The following is a 23,926-nucleotide window of genomic DNA, read 5'->3' on the forward strand; positions in this document are numbered from 1 at the left end:
CCATGCAGCTGCAAACGTCGTCCAACTGTCCGTGCAGCTTTCAAACGTCCCCATCTGTTGACTCAGGGAGCGAGCCGTGGCTGAACGATCCGTTACAGCCATGCGCATTAGATGCCTGTCATCTCGACTGCTTGCGACACGAGGCCGTTGGGCGTCCCGTATTACCCTCATGAACCCCCCGATTCCACATTCTGCTAACAGTCATTGCATCTCGACCAGCGCAAGCAGCAATGTTACGATACGATAAACCGTAACCGTGATAGGCTACAATCCGACCTTTATCAAAGTCGGAAATGTGATGGTACGCATTTCTCTTCCTTACACGAGGCATCACAAAAACGTTTCACCAGGCAACGCAGGTCAACTGCTGTTTGTGTGTGAGAAATCGGTTGGAAACTTTCCTCATGCCCACCGGCACCAGGCTTGTGTGAATGCTCTGAAAAGCTAATTATTTGCATATCACAACATCTTCTTCCTGTCGGTTAAATTTCGCGTCTGTAGCACGTCATCTTCGTGGTATAGCAATTTTAATGGCCAGTAGTGTACTTTTTCCTACTAACTCATAATAAAGATTACTTCTCTTTCTTGTAGACTGTTGTTTGGGTTGAATGTGAGCATTCTATGGTGGTGCACATCATATTGATAGCCTTATTGCGAATTAATTTCTGAAAAAAATAATAACAAATCAAATTGGAATATGCAATAAACATGATTTATTTACTTCTTACAATGATAGTATAGACGGTGCTAGATTAATCGCTGTGCTGCACTGTGTCCACTGGTTGTGTACCGACGCAGCAGCTGTCACTTGCTGTGCGCCCTGGCAGCCTTCGCCACTGCTCTGCCGGCCTCCTTGCCAGCTGTCCGGGCTCTGGCCGCAGTCCGCGATCTGCCTGCCCTGCTGGCGTTGGAAGCCGTCCTGGACTTGGCGGTTCTGGCGTGAGCTGTCGTCCTGGCAAGGGTTCTGTGCCTGGAGCCTGCATGTGCAGCTGTTCCTTTCCGGGATGCTAAAAAGGGCAAATGAAGTTCTGTAATTTCACTCAGCACAAAATTAGAACAATGACCAATGGAAATTAATACTTCATTGAATAATGTTTTGAACAATTCAACAATTCATCCTTGCAGAGTATATAACTAGGTAATTTATATGTGATTTTATGGCTAGCATATGAAGGGTGACTGGAATTCGAGAAAAGGAGAAGGGAGAGAAGGAAACATACTAGGTGAATATGGATTGGGGGTAAGAAATGAAAGAGGAAGCCGCCTGTTAGAATTTTGCACAGAGCATAACTTAATCATAGCCAACACTTGGTTCAAGAATCATAAAAGGAGGTTGTATACATGGATGAATCCAGGAGATACTAGAAGGTATCAGATTGATTATAGAATGGCAAGACAGAGATTTAGGAACCAGGTTCTAAATTGTGACATTTCCAGGGGCAGATGTGGACTGTGCCCACAACCTATTGGTTACGAACTGTGGATTAAAACTGAAGAAACTGCAAAAAGGTGGGAATCTAAGGTCATGGGACCTGGATAAACTGACTAAACCAGAGGTTGTATAGACTTTCAGAGAGAGCATAAGGGAACAATTGACAAGAATGGGAAAAAGAAGTACAGTAGAAGAAGAATGAGTAGCTTTGAGAGATGAAGTAGTGAAGGCAGCAGAGGGTCTAGTAGGTAAAAAGACGAGAGCTAGTAGAAATCCTTGGGTAACAGAAGAAATATTGAATTTAATTGATGAAAGGAGAAAATAAGAAAAGGTAGTAAATGAAGCAGGCAAAAAGGAATACAAACGTCTCAAAAATGAGATCGACAGGAAGTGCAAAATGGCTAAGCAGGGATGGCTAGAGGACAAATGTAAGTATGAAGAGGCTTATCTCACTAGGGGTAAGATAGATACTGCCTACAGGAAAATTAAAGAGACTTTTGGAGAAAAGAGAACCACTTGTATGAATATCAAGAGCTCAGATGGAAACCCAGTTCTAAGAAAACAAGGGAAAGCAGAAAGGTGGAAGGAGTATATATAGGGACTATACAAGGGCGATGTACTTGAGGACAATATTATTCAAATGGAAGAGGATCTAGACGAAGATGAAATGGGAGATACGATACTGCGTGAAGAGTTTGACAGAGCACTGAAAGTCCTGTGTCGAAACAAGGCCCCGGGAGTAGACAACATTCCATTGGAACTACTGATGGCCTTGGGAGAGCCAGTCATGACAAAACTTTACCATCTGGTGAGGAAGATGTATGAGGCAGGCGAAATACCCTCACACTTCAAGAAGAATATAATATTACAATCTCAAAGAAAGCAGGTGTTGACAGATGTGAAAATTACCGAACTATCACTTTAATAAGTCACAGCTGCAAAATATTAACGCGAATTCTTTACAGACGAATAGAAAAACTGGTAGAAGCCGACCTCGTGGAAGATCAGTTTGGATTCCGTAGAAATGTTGGAACACGTGAGGCAATACTGACCCTACGACTTATCTTAGAACAAAGATTAAGGAAAGGCAAACCTACGTTTCTAGCATTTGTAGACTTAGAGACAGCTTTTGACAATGCTGTCTGGAACACTCTCTTTCAAAATCTGAAGGTGGCAGGGCTAAAATACAGGGAGCGAAAGGCTATTTACAATTTGTGCAGAAAGCAGATGGCAATCATTAAAGTTGAGGGACATGAGAGGAAGCAGTGGTTGGGAAGGGAGTGAGACAGGATTGTAGCCTCTCCCCGATGTTATTCAATCTGCATATTGAGCAAGCAGTAAAGGAAACAAAAGAAAAATTCGGAGTAGGTATTAAAATCCATGGAGAAGAAATAAAAACGTCGAGGTTCGCCGATGACATTGTAATTCTGTCAGAGACAGCAAAGGACTTGGAAGAGTAGTTGAACGGAATGGACAGTGTCTTGAAAGGAGGGTATAAGGTGAACATCAACAAAAGTAAAACGAGGATAATGGAATGTAGTCGAATTAAGCCGAGTGATGCTGCGTGAATTAGATTAGGAAATGAGACACTTAAACTAGTAAATGAGTTTTGCTATTTGGGGAGCAAAATAGATTATGATTGTCGAAGTAGACAGGATATAAAATGTAGACTGGCAATGGCAAGGAAAGCGTTTCTGAAGAAGAGGAGTTTGTTAACATGGAGTGTAAATTTAAGTGTCAGGAAGTCATTCCTGAAAGTATTTGTATGGAGTGTAGCCATGTATGGAAGTGAAACATGTACGATAAATAGTTTGGACAAGAAGAGAATAGAAGCTCTCGAAATGTGGTGCTACAGGAGAATGCTGAAGATTAGATGAGTAGATCACATAACTAATGAGGAGGTATTGAATAGAATTGAGGAGAAGAGGAGTTTGTGGCACAACTTTACAAGAAGAAGGGACCAGTTGGTAGGACATGTTCTGAGGCATAAAGGGATCACAAATTTAGCACTGGAGGGCAGCGTGGAGGGTAAAAATCGTAGATGGAGAGCAAGAGATGAATACACTAAGCAGATTCAGAAGGATGTAGGTTGCAGTAAGTACTGGGAGATGAAGAAACTTGCACAGGATAGAGTAACATGGAGAGCTGCATCAAACCAGTCTCAGGACTGAAGACCACAACAACAACAACACATATGAAGGGATAATACACATCGTTGTAAGACCTGTTGGACGTCATAGAGCACATGGTGAGAACGAATTTGATCATACAAACATTGAATCAATGATTTTGGACGTACAGGGTGTTCACTGTAAGGTACTAGGATGTGTAGAGTGCTTTGGCAAGAAAACGATTTGTATAGGAATCCATACCTGGATATGAATCAGTTCATCGCTATAGAAAGTTTAACATAAAAGTGATGATATCAACTCTACAACTGCTTGTATATAAAAGAGTATAGTAGTTTAATATGAATCAGTTAATTAGCACACTTAAATCAATTGTTCAGGGGCATAATAATTCCCAGTAGTAAACACGAAATGTACAATATTTTTGTGTCACAGTCAACACCTGGTGACTCTTTTTCCATTAATACCCTGTGATATGTTACACATATTGAGAACTGATATCGTATTAGTTGCTTCTTTTACACATGTTATAATCACTGCAATGATAGTAAGAATCATATCTCTTTCGTTCAGTACATGTCGAAGAGTTTAAATCCTTGTTTCAGATTATTGTTCTTATAGAACAAAAATTATGAGTTTCTCGACCTGTGTTCCTATGGTATCAACATATCTTAGGTTCCATATCAATAGTGACACTTATGATAATGACTGGGTGTTGTGTGATGTCCTTAGGTTAGTTAGGTTTAAGTAGTTCTAAGTTCTAGGGGACCGATGACCATAGATGTTAAGTCCCATAGTGCTCAGAGCCATTTGAACCATTTGAACACTTATGATATGTCTATGGCTATTGATCAGTTCTGGAAAGAGCTTCCGCACTGTTATCGTCAGCAGCACTGGAACAACCTTTGGTGTGGCTTCTTGGTCATGCACCTGAGAACTTATTATCCTAAAAAGAAGACACAATATAAACTGACCAGTCGCTTGTGTGTTACATATGCTGTAAATTGACCTTGCTCTAAATAAGCTAAATGTACAGGTATTTTCAGAAGGGTAGTACACTTCATGTTTTATGCGATATTAGTTGACTGTCTCCTGGCACCACTTCATTCAGGGTTTGTAATGTAATAAAATATATTTTTTATTTGTTTTGTTACTGTTAGTGTGATGTATTAAAATAAAATATGAGCCGTGAATTATATAAAAAAGAAACACACGTTAACGCAATGGCTTAGCATAAAAGAGAAATAACTAATGTAGGCATATTATTAACAGTGTAATATATTGTTTAATTTAGACTGACGTGTATAAGCACTCATTAAACTAGCTCAGTTCTCAGGGTGGTCACGTAATCGTCGATACATCGTGGCTTCGTCTCGATTCCCCAATATAAGATAACAAGAGTAGCATCTACAAATGAAATCCTATAATGGAACTGGAATCCTGTGACCAGACCTTTTCTGCCTGGGATGTTATCTCGTGATACACATAGAAAATCTGTTAGTAAAATTGTTAAGTTATTAGTAGCTGCATCTGGTCTCGTGGGATCTGAAATAAAGTTAATTGTCCTAACTGACGGCACGTCTCGTAGATGAGCTAAAAAGAAATGTTAAAGATTTTTCTAAGATGGCGCCTAACAATGAAAATTCTTTGTTAAAGCCTAAACCTACTTAAGACAATAAAGGTATCAGATTTACAATAGATTGATCACATAAACAAATTCTTTTGACAAAATAACCATTATATTTTTCGGGTTTTAAGTACAACTTACATTATCAGCTGGTACAGCAAGATGAGCTTTACACAAGAACGTCCCCTTACGTCCGAGTCCAAGCAGATAAGATAAGCGAATGACAAAGGAAAGATAGCTCATGCATAGAAGCGCAAGAGTCCATTGAATAATATGTCCGTTGTAGTTCTATGTCTTCTTCTTTGCCGTACTTTTCGATTTTTTATCAAATTTGTCGTAATATTTAGTTTACATTTTTTTTGAAACCCAAGTCCGACCAGGAGAAACAGTACACGTTCCACGCCACTGTATAACCGTTACATGACTCCTCAAGTTTTTTAATTCAGTTAGAGATTCACAATGACAGAACAGACCAGATCATTATCAGCTGAATCCATCATTCGTTTCACCAATTAACGAACTTAATGTCAGGCTGTTTCATTAAGTTTCATTTTCAGCCTGAGCGTAGATTTTAATGCGTCTAATTCTTGTAATATTGTGCCTTTGATTATGAGTGTGCTTACATGCCTTGTTATAAAACATCTATACTTGTGCTTTATGTGTTTGTTGTATGTGATACAGGTATGTATGACAGTTTATATATAGACAAAGAGTTGTGCAGTACCCTTATTTTCTTTCGTTTTTCGAAAAATAGACTATACTATCCTTTAGCCAGCAGCTTTTAGACCAATTCCTCAGCCATGGTATGTGAAAATTACAAATGACTTATTAGTTTAATTTTCATCAGTTGTAGACAGAGTTGAGTCTAGTGGTAGATGTGACCATCCGTGTTGTTTTTTCATATCTTACGAAATGAAGCGCAATTGTAAAAAAATATATTATCTTTAAGAATAGTATAAGCTTTCAAATTACGAGGCTCATATACAGATGAGAATCTTTAGAAATATCCGTTAGCAGTTAAAAGATTTGAGAATGTACCTCCTAAATCTAGGAGCTCTTTGGGGTGTAGTTGTGAAAGAACTATTGGATCTTCAGGTGAAGAGGAGTTAAATTCAGAATAAAAAACTGGCAGGAATTTTCCTCTGATTCTACATTTGTTCTAACCGAACTTTTCATTACCTCACAAGCTTGTCTAAGAGTCCACATCCAAGGTCTCTTTGCCATTGGGCAAAATTACTGCATTGGAATACCAGATTCACGTATGAGAATGTTTTGAGTCTTGCACATGAACTGTACTTGGTACACAGATGTTTGATTAAAAGTGAAGAAAAAATACTTCATTATGGAAACCCAATCAAATGTGAGGATATGTTCATTAAGTTCATGGATACACAGTAGTAAGATTGATAACACTTGTAAAGTACTTGTTTTAATGGTTATGGCATTAAATACAAACAAAACATATTTATTGGTTATTATCTGATGCAAATATATGCTCGTTCTTTCGGTACCTATTTAATTCGATAGTTTTGGAGAAAATTTGAAAAAAATGGTCTTAATGTTGTGGTTCTGATGTATGTTGGGACAAAGATCAATAAAAAAAATACTAGTTGTTAGATTTATTAGATGAAATAAACAGTGTTAGTTTGCTCATACTTCAGACGAAAATAAGAGAACTTGCAGCTTTTGTGATGCTGCTGATATTCACAAACCAAATACTAGTCTAGTTCCTGAACAACTGATGAAATTCACAACTAAACGAGTATTCGAGTACCTAAACAGAAATAACAATAACGCTGTTACTTTTTTTACGGAACATTAAATTTATAGGAGATGTTTATTGGAGTTGCAGAAAGTTCAAAAAATTAAGGGACCAGTGTATACTGTAGGAAAATCAACAACAGAAAGATGCTGCAGCAACAATAGCAGCATGGCATTCAGTTATCGACCCAGTATTAGTTGGTAAGGATAAGAGATCTGAGGGATGAGTTGAACTGAAAATATCCTAAAGTGTATTGAATTATGTTTTGATCTACCGAATTCGTGTCACACACCAGGAAGGATTCACTTGTGGTCTAGGAGATGCTGGCATAGTAGCTCAGCGTGTTTGGTCTGAGAGCTGTCTGCTCTTTGTAACAAAAAAATTGAGCGAAGTATTCAACCATGAACTTGAAGGGGTGTTATGTGACGTGTACCCAGACCAAACGACGAGAGCCATGATGACAAAAATGAAGTAGCGTCTTTGACTAGTTATCAGAACGTCCTGGGTCCCATTTTAGAACCTCGCCACTGATTAAATTTTGAGTAAAAATTATCAGCAATGGCGACCGAAGACTTCCGGCATAAAAATTCACCCTCGTTCTGCCAATAATCTTGTCAAAGAAGGCGGAGGAGCATACAGAGGTTCGAGGCATTCTCTTCTCCTTGGGATGAGAAATTTCCCCAAAAAGGCGGAATAATTAGCAGCGATCAATGACATAACGATGTAGAAGCCAATGCATTAAAGGCACATAATGTGTATCCACAAGATGTGTGGCCTGTAACTGAAAAATGTCATGATGCTCTCTTCATTACCAAAAGTTTCCGGACATGTCCACCATTAGGATCTCCAGGAGAGGACTGCCAAGGGAGGTGACCATGGGAAAATATTGAATACGCAACAAAAAGGTAACAGTCTACAAATCGGGGCGTGGAATGTCAGAAGTCTGAACGTGGCAGGGAATCTAAAAAAATCTGAAAACGGAAACACAAAGGCTCACTATAGATACAAATAAAGTTCAGTGAAGTGAAATGCGGAGAATACAAAGTTTGCTACTCAGTTGAGTATAGGGTAAAATCAACAGCATCAGAAACAGGTATAAAGGGAGTAGGATTCTCTATGAATAAGAAGGCAGTAAAGAGACTGAGTTAGTATGAACATTCATCAGAATTTAGAGAAAACCAACATTCGACATCATTAGTTCAGGTACACATGCCGTCGTCGCAAGCAGAAGATGAAGAGATAGAGAAAGTGTATGACGATATTGACGGGTGAAGGAAGATGAAAATCTAATAGTCATGGGCGATTGCAGTGTGGTTGTGGGGGAGGGAGTAATGAAAGGGCTATGGAAGAATATGGGCTTGGTAGTAAGAATAAGAGAGGAGAAAGAGACTGAGTTCTTCAGCTAGCAACAGCGAATTCTCTGTTCAAGAATCACAAGAGGAGGAAGTATACTTGGAAAAGGCCAGGAGATACGAGATACGGGAAGCTCAGGCAGAGATTCAGAAATCAGATATTGCTTTGAAAGGCATACCCGGGAGCAAATCGACTGCAGTTTAAGAGACTGGCCAGAACGTATCAATGCGAAAAGAAGGGGGATACGGAATTATTAACAAAGGAAGAAATACGCTTCAAGTTCTCTGGCATATACACTCCTGGAAATGGAAAAAAGAACACATTGACACAGGTGTGTCAGACCCACCATACTTGCTCCGGACACTGCGAGAGGGCTGTAAAGGCAATGATCACACGCTCGGCACAGCGGACACACCAGGAACCGCGGTGTTGGCCGTCGAATGGCGCTAGCTGCGCAGCATTTGTGCACCGCCGCCGTGAGTGTCAGCCAGTTTGCCGTGGCATACGGAGCTCCATCGCAGTCTTTAACACTGGTAGCATGCCGCGACAGCGTGGACGTGAACCATATGTGCAGTTGACGGACTTTGAGCGAGGGCGTATAGTGGGCATGCGGGAGGCCGGGTGGACGTACCGCCGAATTGCTCAACACGTGGGGCGTGAGGTCTCCACAGTACATCGATGTTGTCGCCAGTGGTCGGCGGAATGTGCACGTGCCCGTCGACCTGGGACCGGACGGCAGCGACGCACGGATGCACGCCAAGACCGTAGGATCCTACGAAGTGCCGTAGGGGACCGCACCGTCACTTCCCAGCAACTTAGGGACACTGTTGCTCCTGGGGTATCGGCGAGGACCATTCGCAACCGTCTCCATGAAGCTGGGCTACGGTCCCGCACACCGTTAGGCCGTCTTCCGCTCACGCCCCAACATCGTGCAGCCCGCCTCCAGTGGTGTCGCGTCAGGCGTGAATGGAGGGACGAATGGAGACGTGTCATCTTCAGCGATGAGAGTCACTTCTGCCTTGGTGCCAATGACGGTCGTATGCGTGTTTGGCGCCGTGCAGGTGAGCGCCACAATCAGGATTGCATACGACCGAGGCACACAGGGCCAACACCCGGCATCATGGTGTGGGGAGCGATCTCCTACACTGGCCGTACACCACTGGTGATCGTCGAGGGGACACTGAATAGTGCACGGTACATCCAAACCGTCATCGAACCCATCGTTCTACCATTCCTAGACCGGCAAGGGAACTTGCTGTTCCAACAGGACAATGCACGTCCGCATGTATCCCGTGACACCCAACGTGCTCTAGAAGGTGTAAGTCAACTACCCTGGCCAGCAAGATCTCCGGATCTGTCCCCCATTGAGCATGTTTGGGACTGGATGAAGCGTCGTCTCACGCAGTCTGCACGTCCAGCACGAACGCTGGTCCAACTGAGGCGCCAGGTGGAAATGGCATGGCAAGCCGTTCCACAGGACTACATCCAGCATCTCTACGATCGTCTCCATGGGAGAATAGCAGCCTGCATTGCTGCGAAAGGTGGATATACACTGTACTAGTGCCGACATTGTGCATGCTCTGTTGCCTGTGTCTATGTGCCTGTGGTTCTGTCAGTGTGATCATGTGATGTATCTGACCCCAGGAATGTGTCAATAAAGTTTCCCCTTCCTGGGACAATGAATTCACGGTGTTCTTATTTCAATTTCCAGGAGTGTAGATACTTCGATAATGAATAGCTAAGTAGGCAGTTCAGTTCAAGAGGACTGAACACCTCTAAAAATGTCAACCACAGAAGTTCTCAAGAAGAACATAGGTAAAAAGAAGGTATTTGCCAAGAAATCATGCCTAACAAAGAACTATTTCAGTTGATCGAAGAAGAAAGAAAGTACAATAATGCGCAGGGAAATTCAGTAACGCAGAAATATAAGTCAATTAGGAATGAAATAAACAGGAAGTGCAGGGAAGCTAAGGAGAAACGATTGCATGAAAAATGTGAATAAATAGCAAAAGAAAGGACTGATGGACTGACTCAGAAAAGTCAAAAAGACCTTCGGCGAAATTAAAAGAAAGGGCAGTAACATTAAGAGTACAATGACAGTCCCTGTGCTAAATGTAGAGGAGAAAGCGAATAAGAGGAAAGAGTACACTGAAGACCTATATGAGTGGTAGGAATTCTATTACGACGTGATCGATATAGAGGAGGTAGGGGATCCAGTGTTAGAGTTATAACTTAAAAGAGACTTAGGAGACTTAAGATAAAATAAGGCTGAAGGGCCAGATAATATATAGATAACGTTCCACCAGGATTTTAGTTGGTGTGTAGAATGTATGAGACTGGCAGAATACTATTAGGCTTACTGAAAAACATCATCCACACAGTTAAGAGGGTAGCAAGAGCCGAATAGTGCGAGATTATTAGCACAATCATCTGCATGCACCCAAGTTGCTGATAAGAATAATATAAAGAAGAATGGAAAAGAGAGCTGGTGCTCTGTTAGATGACGACCAGTTCAGCTTTAAGAAAGATGAAGGCACCAGAGGGACAGTTCTGATGTTGCGGTTGATAACAGAAGCAGGACTGAGGAAAAGTCAAGACTCGTTCACAGGATTTGTCGACCCGGAAAAAGACGTTCAATATTGTTGGAATAGAGTAACTAAGTTCGAAATTCTGAGATAAATACGTATAAGCTACAAGACAATGAACGAAGTAAAAGAAAGGTTAAAGAGTAGGATTAAAATTCAAGATGAAAGGCTGTCAATGATAAGATTCACTGATGACACTTGCTGTCCTCTGTGAAAGTGAAGACGAATTACAGAACCTGTTGAATGGAAGAACAGAACATGGACTATGAGTAAATCGAAGAAAGACGAAAATAATGAGAAGTAGCAGAAATGAGAAGACCAGAAGTGAGGACCATTTGAACTGGGGAGCACGAAGGAATCGAAGTTAAGGAATTCTACTACCCTGACAACAAAGTAACTCATGAAGGACAAAGCAGACGAGCACTGGTAAAAAGGGTATTGCCGGGCAACAGAAGTCTGCTGGTATCAAATACTGCCGTTAATTTGAGGAAGAACGTACTGAGAACGTAGGTATGTAGCACATAATTTTATGGTAGTGAAAACTGGAAGAGAAGAGAAAAGAAGGATTTGAGATGTAGTGCTACAGAAGAATGCTGAAAATTAGGTTGACTGATAAGGTAACAGAGGTTCGCCACAGGAGGAAAGGAATTCAGGGAAAGACATTAAGAAGTGACAGAATGATGGGACATCTGTTATGATAAAAGGAAACAACCTCCATGGTATTAAAAGGAGGATTAGCGGGTAAAAACTGCAGAGGAAGACAGAGATTGGGATACATCCAGCAAATAATTGAGGGGCCGTAGAGTGGAAGTGCTACTTTGGGATGAAAAGGTTGGCGCAGGAGAAGAACTCGTTACAGCTCCCACCAAACCAGTTAGAAGGCTGATGACACAGAAAAATTAGTCCTAGAAAAGGGATAGGTTTTCCACTGCCGCCAGCGAAATCATTACAATGAATTTTCATTCACATCTCGGTTAGCAATGACGCAACATCCAAATAACAAAAGTGAGTAATTATGGTTGTAGTGACTTAACGATTTTAGCATACTGTCGCTGCCCACCAAAACTATTGTAGAGAAATTGATATCTAAGAAAATAATCTACAAATGTACAAAAGGCTTTGAGCATATCTGCAGTTTCAGAGGAAAGTGGACTCACAATGTGAAAGACAAAGCTGTTCACTCAAATTGTGAGTGTATGCTGTTAAGTGCTGTAGACTAGGGGAGTAGACTTTCCGGAATAACTGGAGTTTACTCGAGTAGCTCAGGTAAAAATTTATGCTTAAATTGCAAGTAGAAAAGTTGTTAATAGACATCCTGTTCAGTTTCATATTTTTACAGTTGTAGAACTAGATGTAGAATCACATTATGTGTCGCTGATGAAATATTTTGAAGCAACATTTAATGACACAACATCCAAATAACAAAAGTGAGTAATTATGGTTGTAGTGACTTAACGATTTTAGCATACTGTCGCTGCCCACCAAAACTATTGTAGAGAAATTGATATCTAAGAAAATAATCTACAAATGTACAAAAGGCTTTGAGCACACTGCAGTTTCAGAGGAAAGTAATTACTTATACTTATTTTTTTAATTACTTATACACAATTACTTAATTATGTTATAATTACTTTAATTACTTAAATTTTAATTACTTATACACTTAATTACTTTAATTTTAATTACTTTAAAGAGAAGAAGCAGAAATGAGAAGACCAGAAGTGAGAACCATTTGAACTGGGGAGCACGAAGGAATCGAAGTTAAGGAATTCTACTACCCTGGCAACAAAGTAACTCATGACAGACAAAGCAGACGAGCACTGGTAAAAAGGGTACTGCCGGGCAACAGAAGTCTGCTGGTATCAAATACTGGCGTTAATTAATTTTAATTACTTATACACAATTACTTATACACAATTACTTATACACAATGTAAGCTGCAACTGAGAGAACAAAGCAAATGAGGCATTTGTTTTCAAAGCTTGTTCTTTTCAAAGAGTTAAAATTGTATAAACAGTAATTATTCCTCTAGGATGAATCTTTTACGGTGGGAGAATTGCACTCTGTTTTGAATCATTCTGACAGATTAAAACTGTGTGCCAGGTGGGGTCTCGAACGTGGAGCCTTAACGTTCGAGCCTTACCTTTTGTGGACAGTGCTCATAATGGCTGAACTATTCAGGCACGACTCGCGATTCGGCCTTACTACTTAAATTCCGCCGATCTGTATCCTACCTTCCGATTCGGAACTCAGTTTTAATCCGCTGGAAGTTTCAAAACAGTGTACACATTGCTGCAGACAGAAAAATTTAATCTGGAAATAATGCCCTAAGCTGTAGCTAGGCCATTTGATCGTACTATCTTTTCTTTGAGGAGTGCTAGACTAGCGAGATATGCAAGAGGGTTTCTGTGAAATATGGAAGTGAAGCTGCGAGTTTGAGATGGGAGTCGTGCATGGATAGCTTTTTTAAGGTAAGGTTCCAGGTTCGCCTCTTGGTCCAAAACACAATTTAAATCTGCCATGAGTTTTAAATAATTTAAATTATATACGAAAACTAGATATTTCATTTGTTCTATAAATTTGACTGAGGACGTCCAACAGTATTAGTCACTGAAATTACTTCTTAACGGATTTGGATGAATGTTCTCACAAACAGGTGCTGAACAGTACTATATTTTGTGTACGTGGCTGTTCCCATTGACTTCTCTAACAAACCTTATTTTATTCAAGTTCTTCACGTTATGCATCTTGTGCCTCATGAGACTTCCAGAATTTTGTTACGAAGGAATTCAAAATTCAGATGGTAAAAAAGGTGGTCATGTAGAATTGTTGAAAAGTTTCTGGTAACCATTCCAGTATCTCTAAATCATAGGTTTCTGTACTTTTTTAGAACTGAGGTTTTTTTGCTAAAATGAATCGTTTCATGTACGAATGTTCTAATGTAATTATTCTAGTTGTCTGCAGTTGCAGTAATGCATACATTTTCGTTAAAAACGCAGTATAACTTTTTTTGCACCAGATAAATGGAAACTGTAGAGATTGATTCCAATTTTACTCTTGCTATTGCAGGTAAACTGAATCCGTTTATTTTGTTTTAAAGAGTGTGAATTCCAGAAGTAAGGACTGTATTTTTAGACGTTTTTCTAATTGATATTCGGCTCATGTGGTTCTTTGTAGTATTGTAGAGAGCCGGAGCTCTAGCCTCCATGTTACCAGGACAGTGTGAAAGAAAGTGCAGTGGTGACGGTCCTAAGAATGCAGAAACGCGCTGATGAGACGGTGTTATGAAAATAGGTATTTATTACGTTCGTGATACACAGTTGTCTTCCTTCACAGTTGCCAGCAACTGGGTGAGCTGAGGGGCGCTGATTTCAGTCCGTCTCACAGTCTTGGCTGCCATGGCGAGGGCGATGCATGCTCAGCTGCAGCAGCTTGGTCAGTGTTCCCCGCACTGGCTCTGGCGTCCAGCACGTTATCAGGGTATTCTCGTTGATGACGTAGACCGTGCACCAGAAAGGCAGTCAACTCCTCTGCACGAGGTGACCACAGTTGTGGACCCTCAGCGTGAGAATGGCCAGTCCTGCCGATATCGCACCACATATAGGCCCGGAGCGCCAACTACCGCGTCCCCCCCCCCCCCCCCCCCGGTTTGATGGTAGCTTAATCACTCACCACTTACTATCACCTAGGCACCTAAGGAGCCTGGTGATGGACGCAGCCGAATGATCTCATCAACGGAGGTGGAAGCGAGGAGGAAACAGCCCACCGCAGTGATGCCCATCAGCTCAGGGGAGCCATTGCATCATAGAACGTAGTCATCTAGGCAGGCCACGAATGAGCGTCACAGGTCCCACTTTGGGATTGGTTAGCTGAGAGCTAACTGTGGAGGGCATGGTATTTGTACCAGTCGGTCTAAACCGATGTCATAATCGTGTGGCAAGAACGACGGAATATGCCCCAGTTCACTGAGCCTGTCAGTTATCTACTTTTCGGGTTTTCAGCTCAGTTACACTATTGGCCATTGCTACACCAAGAAGAAATGCAGATGATAAACGGGTATTCATTGGACAAATATATTATACTAGAACTGACATGTGATTACATTTTCACGCAGTTCGGGATGCATAGATCCTGAGAAATCAGTACCCAGAACAACCACCTCTGGCCGTAATAAAGGCCTTGATACGCCTGGGCATTGAGTCAACCAGAGCTTGGATGGCGTGTACATGTACAGCTGCCCATGCAGCTTCAACACGATACCACAGTTCATCAAGAGTAGTGACTGGCGTATTGTGACGAGCCAGTTGCTCGGCCACCATTGGCCAGACGTTTTCAATTGGGGAGAAATCTGGAGAGTGTGCTGGCCAGGGCAGCAGTCGAACATCTTCTGTATCCAGAAAGGCCCGTACAGGACCTGCAACATGCGGTCGAGTTTTATCCTGCTGAAATGTAGGGTTTCGCAGGGGTCGAATGAAGGGTAGAGCCACCAGTCGTAACACATCTGAAATGTAACGTCCACTGTTCAAAGTGGACGTTAAAGTTCTGAAGCGCCTTTGTGCTGAAGGCCATTCTCGCAAGGTATTTTCGCATTGTTGCATCACTGCAGGTAATCAACGGCAATGACATTATGCTCCCTTCTCTGCTGCATTGACACCTTGGTCCTACAGCTCAGTTGGATGTGGCAATTAGTTCGGTCGTGTGCCCACGCCGCATACAGTACTGGCTGTTCATCCGTGTTGTCATTCCAGTCAACATATTGCATACTAACCTGCCTTGTCTTCTGCTCTGGCTTCACCACTTGCTGGGGGAAACTAAAAATTTTTGCATTCACCCAGAATACCATTCTGGGGCTTGGCACTACTTTTACTCTATTGCTGAAAGAGCTGGCTGCTTACAGCCACCCAACCCTGTTAGTTTCATTGTGTGTCTTGCTGCTGCTTTGTGCTGTGTTCCTTAGTTTACGAATATTGACACCATTTGGGAAAAAGCCAATAGAAGTTAGATCTACAATCACACATTCATTAAATATTATTTGCTTTTGACTAATAATATGACTTTAATACTAGAACACCTTTTTCACCATTGTTATTTAGAAGCTATGAGTTTTTACTATAATCACAAGACATAAGTACTGTATTGGAGTAGAGCCATCTTCCTTACGGCAATATCCTGGCTTTCTTTAGTGACACTTGTTTGCTAGCACTTCAGTTCTTTGTTGTTGTGAGGAAATTTTCTACTTATCCATTTTTCATTTTCTCTTACAAGTTTCCTATTTCTTATTCATATACTAGGTTGTGTTTACTACATCTTACTCCCTACTGGATCTGTGAACTGTCAGTAGGATTCTCTACCATTTATGCAACACTGTTTCACGCTAGTAATTGTCAGTCGACGGTTGCCGCTTTCTGCCGGTTAAAAGTTTTAAACGTTAGCTGAAACATTAACAGAAATTCAAATCTAAATGTCCACAGGAAGTTATCTGTCGAAATTAGAACATATACACTCTGCAGATGAATAACTAATCAAGGAAAAAGGCGCTTTAACTAGATGCTCAAGGTAGTTCTTCAATACTCATTTCATAAAATTACGATCAACCAAATACATCACTGCACATATGTCTCGTCGAGTGGTTTCGTTCATACTATAGTGAACCCAAAGTCTTAGGTTCTGAGATAAAGTATCATGCAGGCATATTTCATCATTTCAAAATTGACTGGATGCTATGCACATAATACTTAGGATCTTATGAGAAAATTAACGAAAACGTTTGTATCTGAACTCTATATTCTAGGCGCTCAGACCGGGACCGCGAGGCTCCTACGGTCGCAGGTTCGAATCCTGCCTCGAGCATGGATGTGTGTGATGTCCTTAGGTTAGTTAGGTTTAAGTAGTTCAAAGTTCTAGGGGACTGATGACCACAGATGTTAAGTCCCATAGTGCTCAGAGCCATTTGAACCATTTGAACTCTATATTCATTGCCGAAAGTTCTAGTTTATGCATGTCACTAAAACAACACACTTTTCTATATTGTATTGGATACACAACTCCCATAGAAGTAGGATACTAAGTTATAAGGAGACTAATCCTAAACAGCACACTCCATTCGATATACTGTGCCTATGAAAGTCACATAAATGATGGCCTTGAACTACGGTATTTATATACACTGAAGAGCCAAAGAAACTGGTACACGTGCTTAGTATATCGTGTAGGGCTCCCGCGAGCACGCAGAAGTGCCGCAACACGACGTGGCATGGACTCGACTTGTTTGAAGTAGTGCTGGAGGGAACAGACACCATGAATCTTGCAGGGCTGTCCATAAATGCGTAAGTGTAGGGAGGGGGTGCAGATCTCTTCTGAACAGGACGTTGCAAGGCATCCCAGATATGCTCAATAATGTTCATGTCTGGGGATTTTTGTGTCCATTGGAAGTGTTTAAACTCGGAAGAGTGTTCCTGGAGCCACTCTAGCAATTCTAGACGAGTGGGGAGTCTAATTGCTCTTCCGGAATTGCTCAACTCCGTCGGAATGCACAACCGATATGAGTGGATGCAGGTGACCAGACAGGATGTTTACGCACGTATCAGAGTCGTATCTAGACGTATCAGGGGTCTCTTATGCTCCACCTACACACACCCCACACTATTACAGAGCCTCCACCAGCTTGAAAAGTCCTCTGTTGACATGAGGGTCCATGGATTCATGAGCTTGTCTCCACACACTCACACCCCATTCGCTCGAAACAATTTGAAATGAGATTCGTCCGGCCAGGCAATATGTTTCCAGTCATCGACAGTCTAATGCCGGTGTTGACGGGTCCAGGCGAGACGAAAACCTTTGTGTCGTGCAGTCATCAAGGGCACACTAGTTGGTCTTCGGCTCCGAAAGCCCACATCATGATGTTTCGTTGAATGGTTCTCCCACTGACACTTGATGGCCCAGCATTGAAATTTGCACCAACATGCGGAAGGGTCGCACTGCTGTTACGTTGAGTGATTCTCTTCAGTCGTCGTTGGTCCCGTTCTAGCAGGATTTTTTTCCGGCCACAGTGATGTCGGAGATTTGACGTTTTACCAGATTCCTGGTATTCACGGTACACGCGTGAAATGGTCGTACGGGAAAATCTCCACTTCATCGCTGCCTCGAATATGCTGTGTTCCATCGCTCCTGCGCCGACTATAACACCACGTTCAAACTCACTTAAATCTTGATAACCTGTAATTGTAGCACCGGTAACGGATCTAACAACTGCGCCAGACACTTGTAGTGTTATATAGGCGTTGCCGACCGTAGCGCCGTATTCTGCCTGTTACATGCATCTGTATTTGAATATGCATGCCTACACCAGTTTATTTGGCGCTCCAGTGTACCTTGATTAGGCAAAACTGGCCACTGAGAAATTGATTGCTGTCTGATGACACCGTACCTACATTTTCTGTAAAAAAAAATTTATACTTTTCCGTAAGAAAAGTATGTAATCGGAGCAGGGGTGAACAGGGAAGCATTGTAGCCACGAAGCGAGACGCAGATTGCGATATGCACTGACAGAAGCAACTTTAGAGCACGCGCCAGCCCGCCAGGCGCCAGGAACGAGAATCTCGGAAATCGAGTAGCTGGTCGGCTGTCTGTGTGCTACTGTCGTGAACATATAATAAAGTGGTTAAAGGACGGTGAAACTACGAGTCGCTGACGAGGTGTTGTACGTCCGCACCGCATCACAAAACGTGGAGGTGGGAGGCTTGCTCGCTCGGAAGTGCTGACTACAGACAGTGCTAGGCCAGGAACGAATGTTTTGGAACATGGCATACAGTTCACGTTGTTGGAAAAGAGGCTCCGCAACAGACCACCCTTAGGTGTTTCCATGTTGGCGTAATGACATCTTCGATCTCGATAACAGTTGGTACGGGATCATCGACGTTACGCCGTTAATCAATGGAAACGTGTCGCCTGGTCAGATGATTACGTTTCTTGTTACACCAGTTCGATGTTCTTGTCCAGATACGCCGTCATTCAGGTGAACAACTACTTGAAACAGGCTCTGACAGGCTAGTTGGGGCATTTTGTGCTATGGAAGACTATCGCATTGGCTTCCATGAGACCTGTGGTAGTACCTGACGTCATAGTGACAGCTGTGGACTAGTGAACATTACTGCGAACCACCTGCATCCCTTCGCGCTCGAAGTCTTCCATAAATGCGATTACATCTTCCAGCTGTAAGCGAGAAGGCTTACGATGGTTTGTGGAACATGGCAGTGAAGTCCGTTCGACGTGTTAGCCACCAAATTTAGCTGGTATGAAACCGGTAGGACACATCTGGAACACTACGGGGTGCCAGCTACACGCCTATAAAATACCTTCCGTAATCCACAGGTATTGCGTAAATGGGGGTAGACATCTGATGGCCATAACTCTGAAAATCTACCGAGGACCTGCCGAATCCATAGCACGCAGGATACCTGCTGTAGTGCTTTCCAAGAATAGCCCAACATACACTGCCGGGAAAAGCATTCCACACCCTCAAAGACTGTGCTCAGTGTCACCAGGGTATAAAATGTGCATACTGAGGGGATGTACTGTTAGCGACCCATTCGCCATGGTCATCGGCGTTCAGATGGCGATCTGGAGGCCGGTCCTTGCACCCTTTGTTTCGATTCTGCAAGCGGTAACTGTTCTGAGTTTAGAGGTGAACAGTGTGCACAACAATCATTCTAGGGTACAACCATGCCCCGCCGATGAGTATGCACTACTGTCGCACAACTTCAGACATTTGAACACGATTGCATTGTTGGCGTGCGGGAAGCTGGATGGACGTATCGACGGGTTGCTGTACATGCTGGGTGCAGTGTTTCGTTAGTGAGCCACTGCTTTCTGGCAAATATTTCCAGACCTGTAGATCAGGTTCCGGACGTCTTCATAGTATGGACGCATATCAAAGTCGACACGTTGTGAGAGCAACAATGGCCGAGCATATATCATCCAGGGAAGAAATGAGGGCACATGTTGAAAGTGACGTGTCACCTAGGACCATTTGGAACTATCCGCTTGCAGCAAGACTACGAATGCTTATGACTCTGCCAGGCTACCACTGCCATCACGACATGGCCAAGCAGGGCTACTCTGACGTCGTGAAAGAATCAAGTGGAGAGTGTAATGGCGCCCAGTTGTTTCAGTGATGAGAGTAGGTTCTGTCTGTTTGTGAGTGATTGACGCATGCGTGTACTGTGAAAAACTGTTACGAAGTTCATTTGCCCGTTGTACTCAGGTCCCTTCCCAGGCTTCAGCGTATGGGATTCCATCAGTTACTACTCACGGTCGCATTTGGTGCATCCATAGAGTGAAGCAACCAGTGCCCGCTAATTTTTATTGGCTGTTATCCCTGTGCACTGTCATCTCTTCGGGAGGAAGGTGATGTGCTTTTTCAGCAGGACAGTGCAACTCCACAGACGGCTGCTGGGACGTAAAGTACTCTTCACCAAGTACAATAACTGCCCTGGTCGGCAAGATCACATCTTTCGCAAATTGGACGTGTATGGGACATGGTGAAGCCTGCAAGAATCCTTCCAAATTACAACAAAAGATACAGGGTACCTGGGACAATCTATCACAATATGCCATTTGGCACATTTACGATTGTTTTCATGCGAAAATACTCGCCTGCGTTACCGTCTGAAAGGGGTGGACGGGTGGGGGGAGGAGACTGTGTATTGACGTGATTGTTTGGGCTCTGAGGACTATGGGACTTAACTGTTGAGGTCATCAGTCCCCTAGAACTTAGAACTACTTAAACCTAACCAACCTAAGGACATCACACACATCCATACCCAAGGCAGGGTTCGAACCTCGACCGTAACGGTCGCGCGGTTCCAGACTGTAGCTACGGTCGCAGGTTCGAATCCTGCCTCAGGTATGGATGTGTGTGATGTCCTTAGGTTAGTTAGGTTTAAGTAGTTCTAAGTTCTAGGGGATTGATGACCTCAGAAGTTAAGTCCCATCGTGCTCAGAGCCATTTGAACCATTTGAATCAACCACACTGTAGCGCCTAGAACCCCTCGGCCACCCTGGCCGGGTGACGCTATTGTTTGGGCACCTTTACGGTGAGACGTGTTTCATTTGGTCTGAATTAGCTATCATTGTTTCCTACAATGATCAGCCTCCTTGAGGCTGTTACATTTTTTCCGGCACTGTACAAGATATTGTAACAGTGGCTCATCCATTATAATCATGGATTTCTGCTTGTGACAAATTATATGTTGGAATCATTTCAGTTGGTCTCATTATCGACTACTATCCTATAGCAAACTCATGTGTTCCGATTAAATGAAACGTGGTATAGGATTGTTCGATTTGTGTCACTGCCATGGCAGTGTAGAATCGTAGTCTCTTTGGTCGAGCCCAGAAAATGTACGAAGTCCACTTCCTTTAAAAACGCCGCTGTGGTCACAATGCCTAATGTGCCCTAGGAAGGATGCATCCCTACCGAGTGCGCCTATTGATGCGTGAAGAAAATTTGGTACTGATTGTGAAATTACTATGTTATGGTTTAAATACCTCTGCGCTTGTGGTTACGAGGACACTGGACCGAAAAATCAGAGTATGCTAATCTTTGTGTCCAGTGGGTTCGCATGGACGTGGAACGATTTATAGACATTTCTCTCGGGCTGGGCACCAATATTTGTCCATCAAGAGGTGGAGAGAAACAAAGAACACTTCAGGTGATTCAGAATTTTTGGAAACAAGAATACGCAGGTGTATCCATGCTATGTACTTCTACGATACGATTCGCATGCCACTTTACTATATGTTTCAGAGAGTATTTCTGGTATCATTATCTATGCCATTCCATTCGCAATGCTTGAAGATTCGCACGCCACCTTACTACATGTTTCAGAGAGTATTTCTGGTATCATTATCTATGCCATTCCATTCGCAATGCTTGAAGATTCGCACGCCACCTTACTACATGTTTCAGAGAGTATTTCTGGTATCATTATCTATGCCATTCCATTCGCAATGCTTGAAAATTCGCACGCCACCTTACTAGAAGTTTCAGAGAGTATTTCTGGTATCATTATCTATGCCATTCCATTCGCAATGCTTGAAGATTCGCACGCCACCTTACTACATGTTTCAGAGAGTATTTCCGGTATCATTATCTATGCCATTCCATTCGCAGTGCTTGAAAATTCTCACGCCACCTTACTACATGTTTCAGAGAGTATTTCTGGTATCATTATCTATGCCATTCCATTCGCAATGCTTGAAGATTCGCACGCCACCTTACTACATGTTTCAGAGAGTGTTTCTGGTATCGTTATCTATGCCATTCCATTTGCAATGCTTGAAGATTCGCATGCCACCTTACTACACGTTTCAGAGAGTGTTTCTGGTATCATTATCTATGCCATTCCATTCGCAATGCTTGAAGATTCGCACGCCACCTTACTACAAGTTTCAGAGAGTATTTCCGGTATCATTATCTATGCCATTCCATTTGCAATGCTTGAAGATTCGCACGCCACCTTACTACATGTTTCAGAGAGTATTTCTGGTATCATTATCTATGCCATTCCATTCGCAATGCTTGAAATGAATGGTCTCTATGACATCTAGCATCTATGATTTTCTCGTCGTGGTCACTTCGCGAGACGTGTGTGGGAGGAACTAATAGGGTGCTCGGCGTTTGCCGAAACATTAGTTCCTTTATTTCCAGTTGTGATTCTGCGTAAAGTGTGATGTAATTAACAAATATTTTTTAAAAAAAAGGTTCATTAGAGGCGAAACCGGTTAACTGTTCGACTTTCATGAAACTACCAAATGCGGTCAAGACGTTTGTGAACTAAAGAAGCTCAGTCCTTACAGTGACTTTTAAATTATTTACACAAACATATGACGTGTATAAGAGGCTGGAGATGCATTTTGATCATAATATTTTATGAGGAATAAGTGTTAAAATAAGGCATCGTACCCTCTTCAGTTTGCGTGCAGTTCGATTCGTCGGTTCTCGAGCCGTCTGCGCTGTCCTCGCTTACAGGGCCGGAGGTGTCGTTGGCGTTGTACACCTCCGGGCCTCCGCCGGGAGCCGCCCCCGGCAAGTCGTCATCCCAGCCGTACTCGCGCTCGCCCGGTAGGGGCGAGTCGGGCCCCTCCTGAGCGGCGACGCTATGCGCGCACAGCAACAGCAGGCAGGCGCCTGCGAGGAGCAGCAGCGGGCGCGGCATCTTCTGCGTTGCTGATAATGCACACTGTCTGTTCTCGAAGGCTGAGCGACTGTGTAGTAAAGCTAAACCTATACGCGGGGCTCTTATAGCAGCACTGCAGTGCTAACCGGACGCGTTATCGCTACCGGGAAGTACATGCTGTTCGCGAGTTCGCTTCAAGGCTGCACAAGTGGAATACAATAGACAGTAATTAGCTCTTACCAGCTTCTTGTTGTCAAAGTTTTAAAATTGCTGTAATTTTCCCCTTTCTTGAAACAGGACATCCACGTGACTTCCAGGTAGAAATAATTTTTAATCGACGCATACCTGTATGCTACATCGAGGGAGAGCAAAAAGTGATAACACAATGGACAAGATTTGGGGAGGACGGTTTGAGGTTTCCGTTCAGCCACCCAGATATCCCGTTTTCTTCTTCCGTCACAGTTTCGCATATCTGGTGATAAATAAAAATTTTTGCAGTCAAGATCGAGCGTTGAAACATGTTTATTTACACAATGACCGGTTTCGACAGTGTAGCTGACATCTTCAGACCTTCTGCAAATAATATTACTGTGCCTGAATCGTACAACCATAAAGAGACCACATCCCATTTATAAGACAAGGGTGCCACATTGGTATGCCAAATACGTGAATGGAGTGCACTCTTCTTATCGTTATGCGATTCATGCATAGTAATATTATTTCCAGAAGATATGAAGGCGACAGCCAGACTGTGTAGAAACCGGTCACTGAGGAAATAAAAATATTTCAGTAGGCGATCTTGGCTAAAGAATTCTTATTTATCACCAAATATCAGTTCGCCCCCAGCAACATGTGCAAC

The 23,926-nt window shown here is 42.7% G+C and overlaps 1 protein-coding gene across 1 annotated transcript; it reads right to left on the reverse strand.

The window, feature by feature from the left end:
* Positions 1-690: 690 nt before the first annotated feature.
* LOC126161587 (uncharacterized) lies at positions 691-23,161 on the reverse strand. The gene is made up of 2 exons (XM_049917536.1): positions 22,854-23,161; positions 691-1,007 (listed from the first exon to the last, which is right to left on the reverse strand). The coding sequence occupies exons 1-2, from the start codon at positions 23,104-23,106 to the stop codon at positions 805-807; spliced, it is 456 nt and encodes a 151-aa protein (XP_049773493.1). The 5' UTR covers positions 23,107-23,161; the 3' UTR covers positions 691-804.
* Positions 23,162-23,926: the final 765 nt, after the last annotated feature.

The sequence above is a fragment of the Schistocerca cancellata genome, chromosome 1 (genome assembly GCF_023864275.1).
Source record: "Schistocerca cancellata isolate TAMUIC-IGC-003103 chromosome 1, iqSchCanc2.1, whole genome shotgun sequence".
Lineage (NCBI taxonomy): Eukaryota > Metazoa > Arthropoda > Insecta > Orthoptera > Acrididae > Schistocerca > Schistocerca cancellata.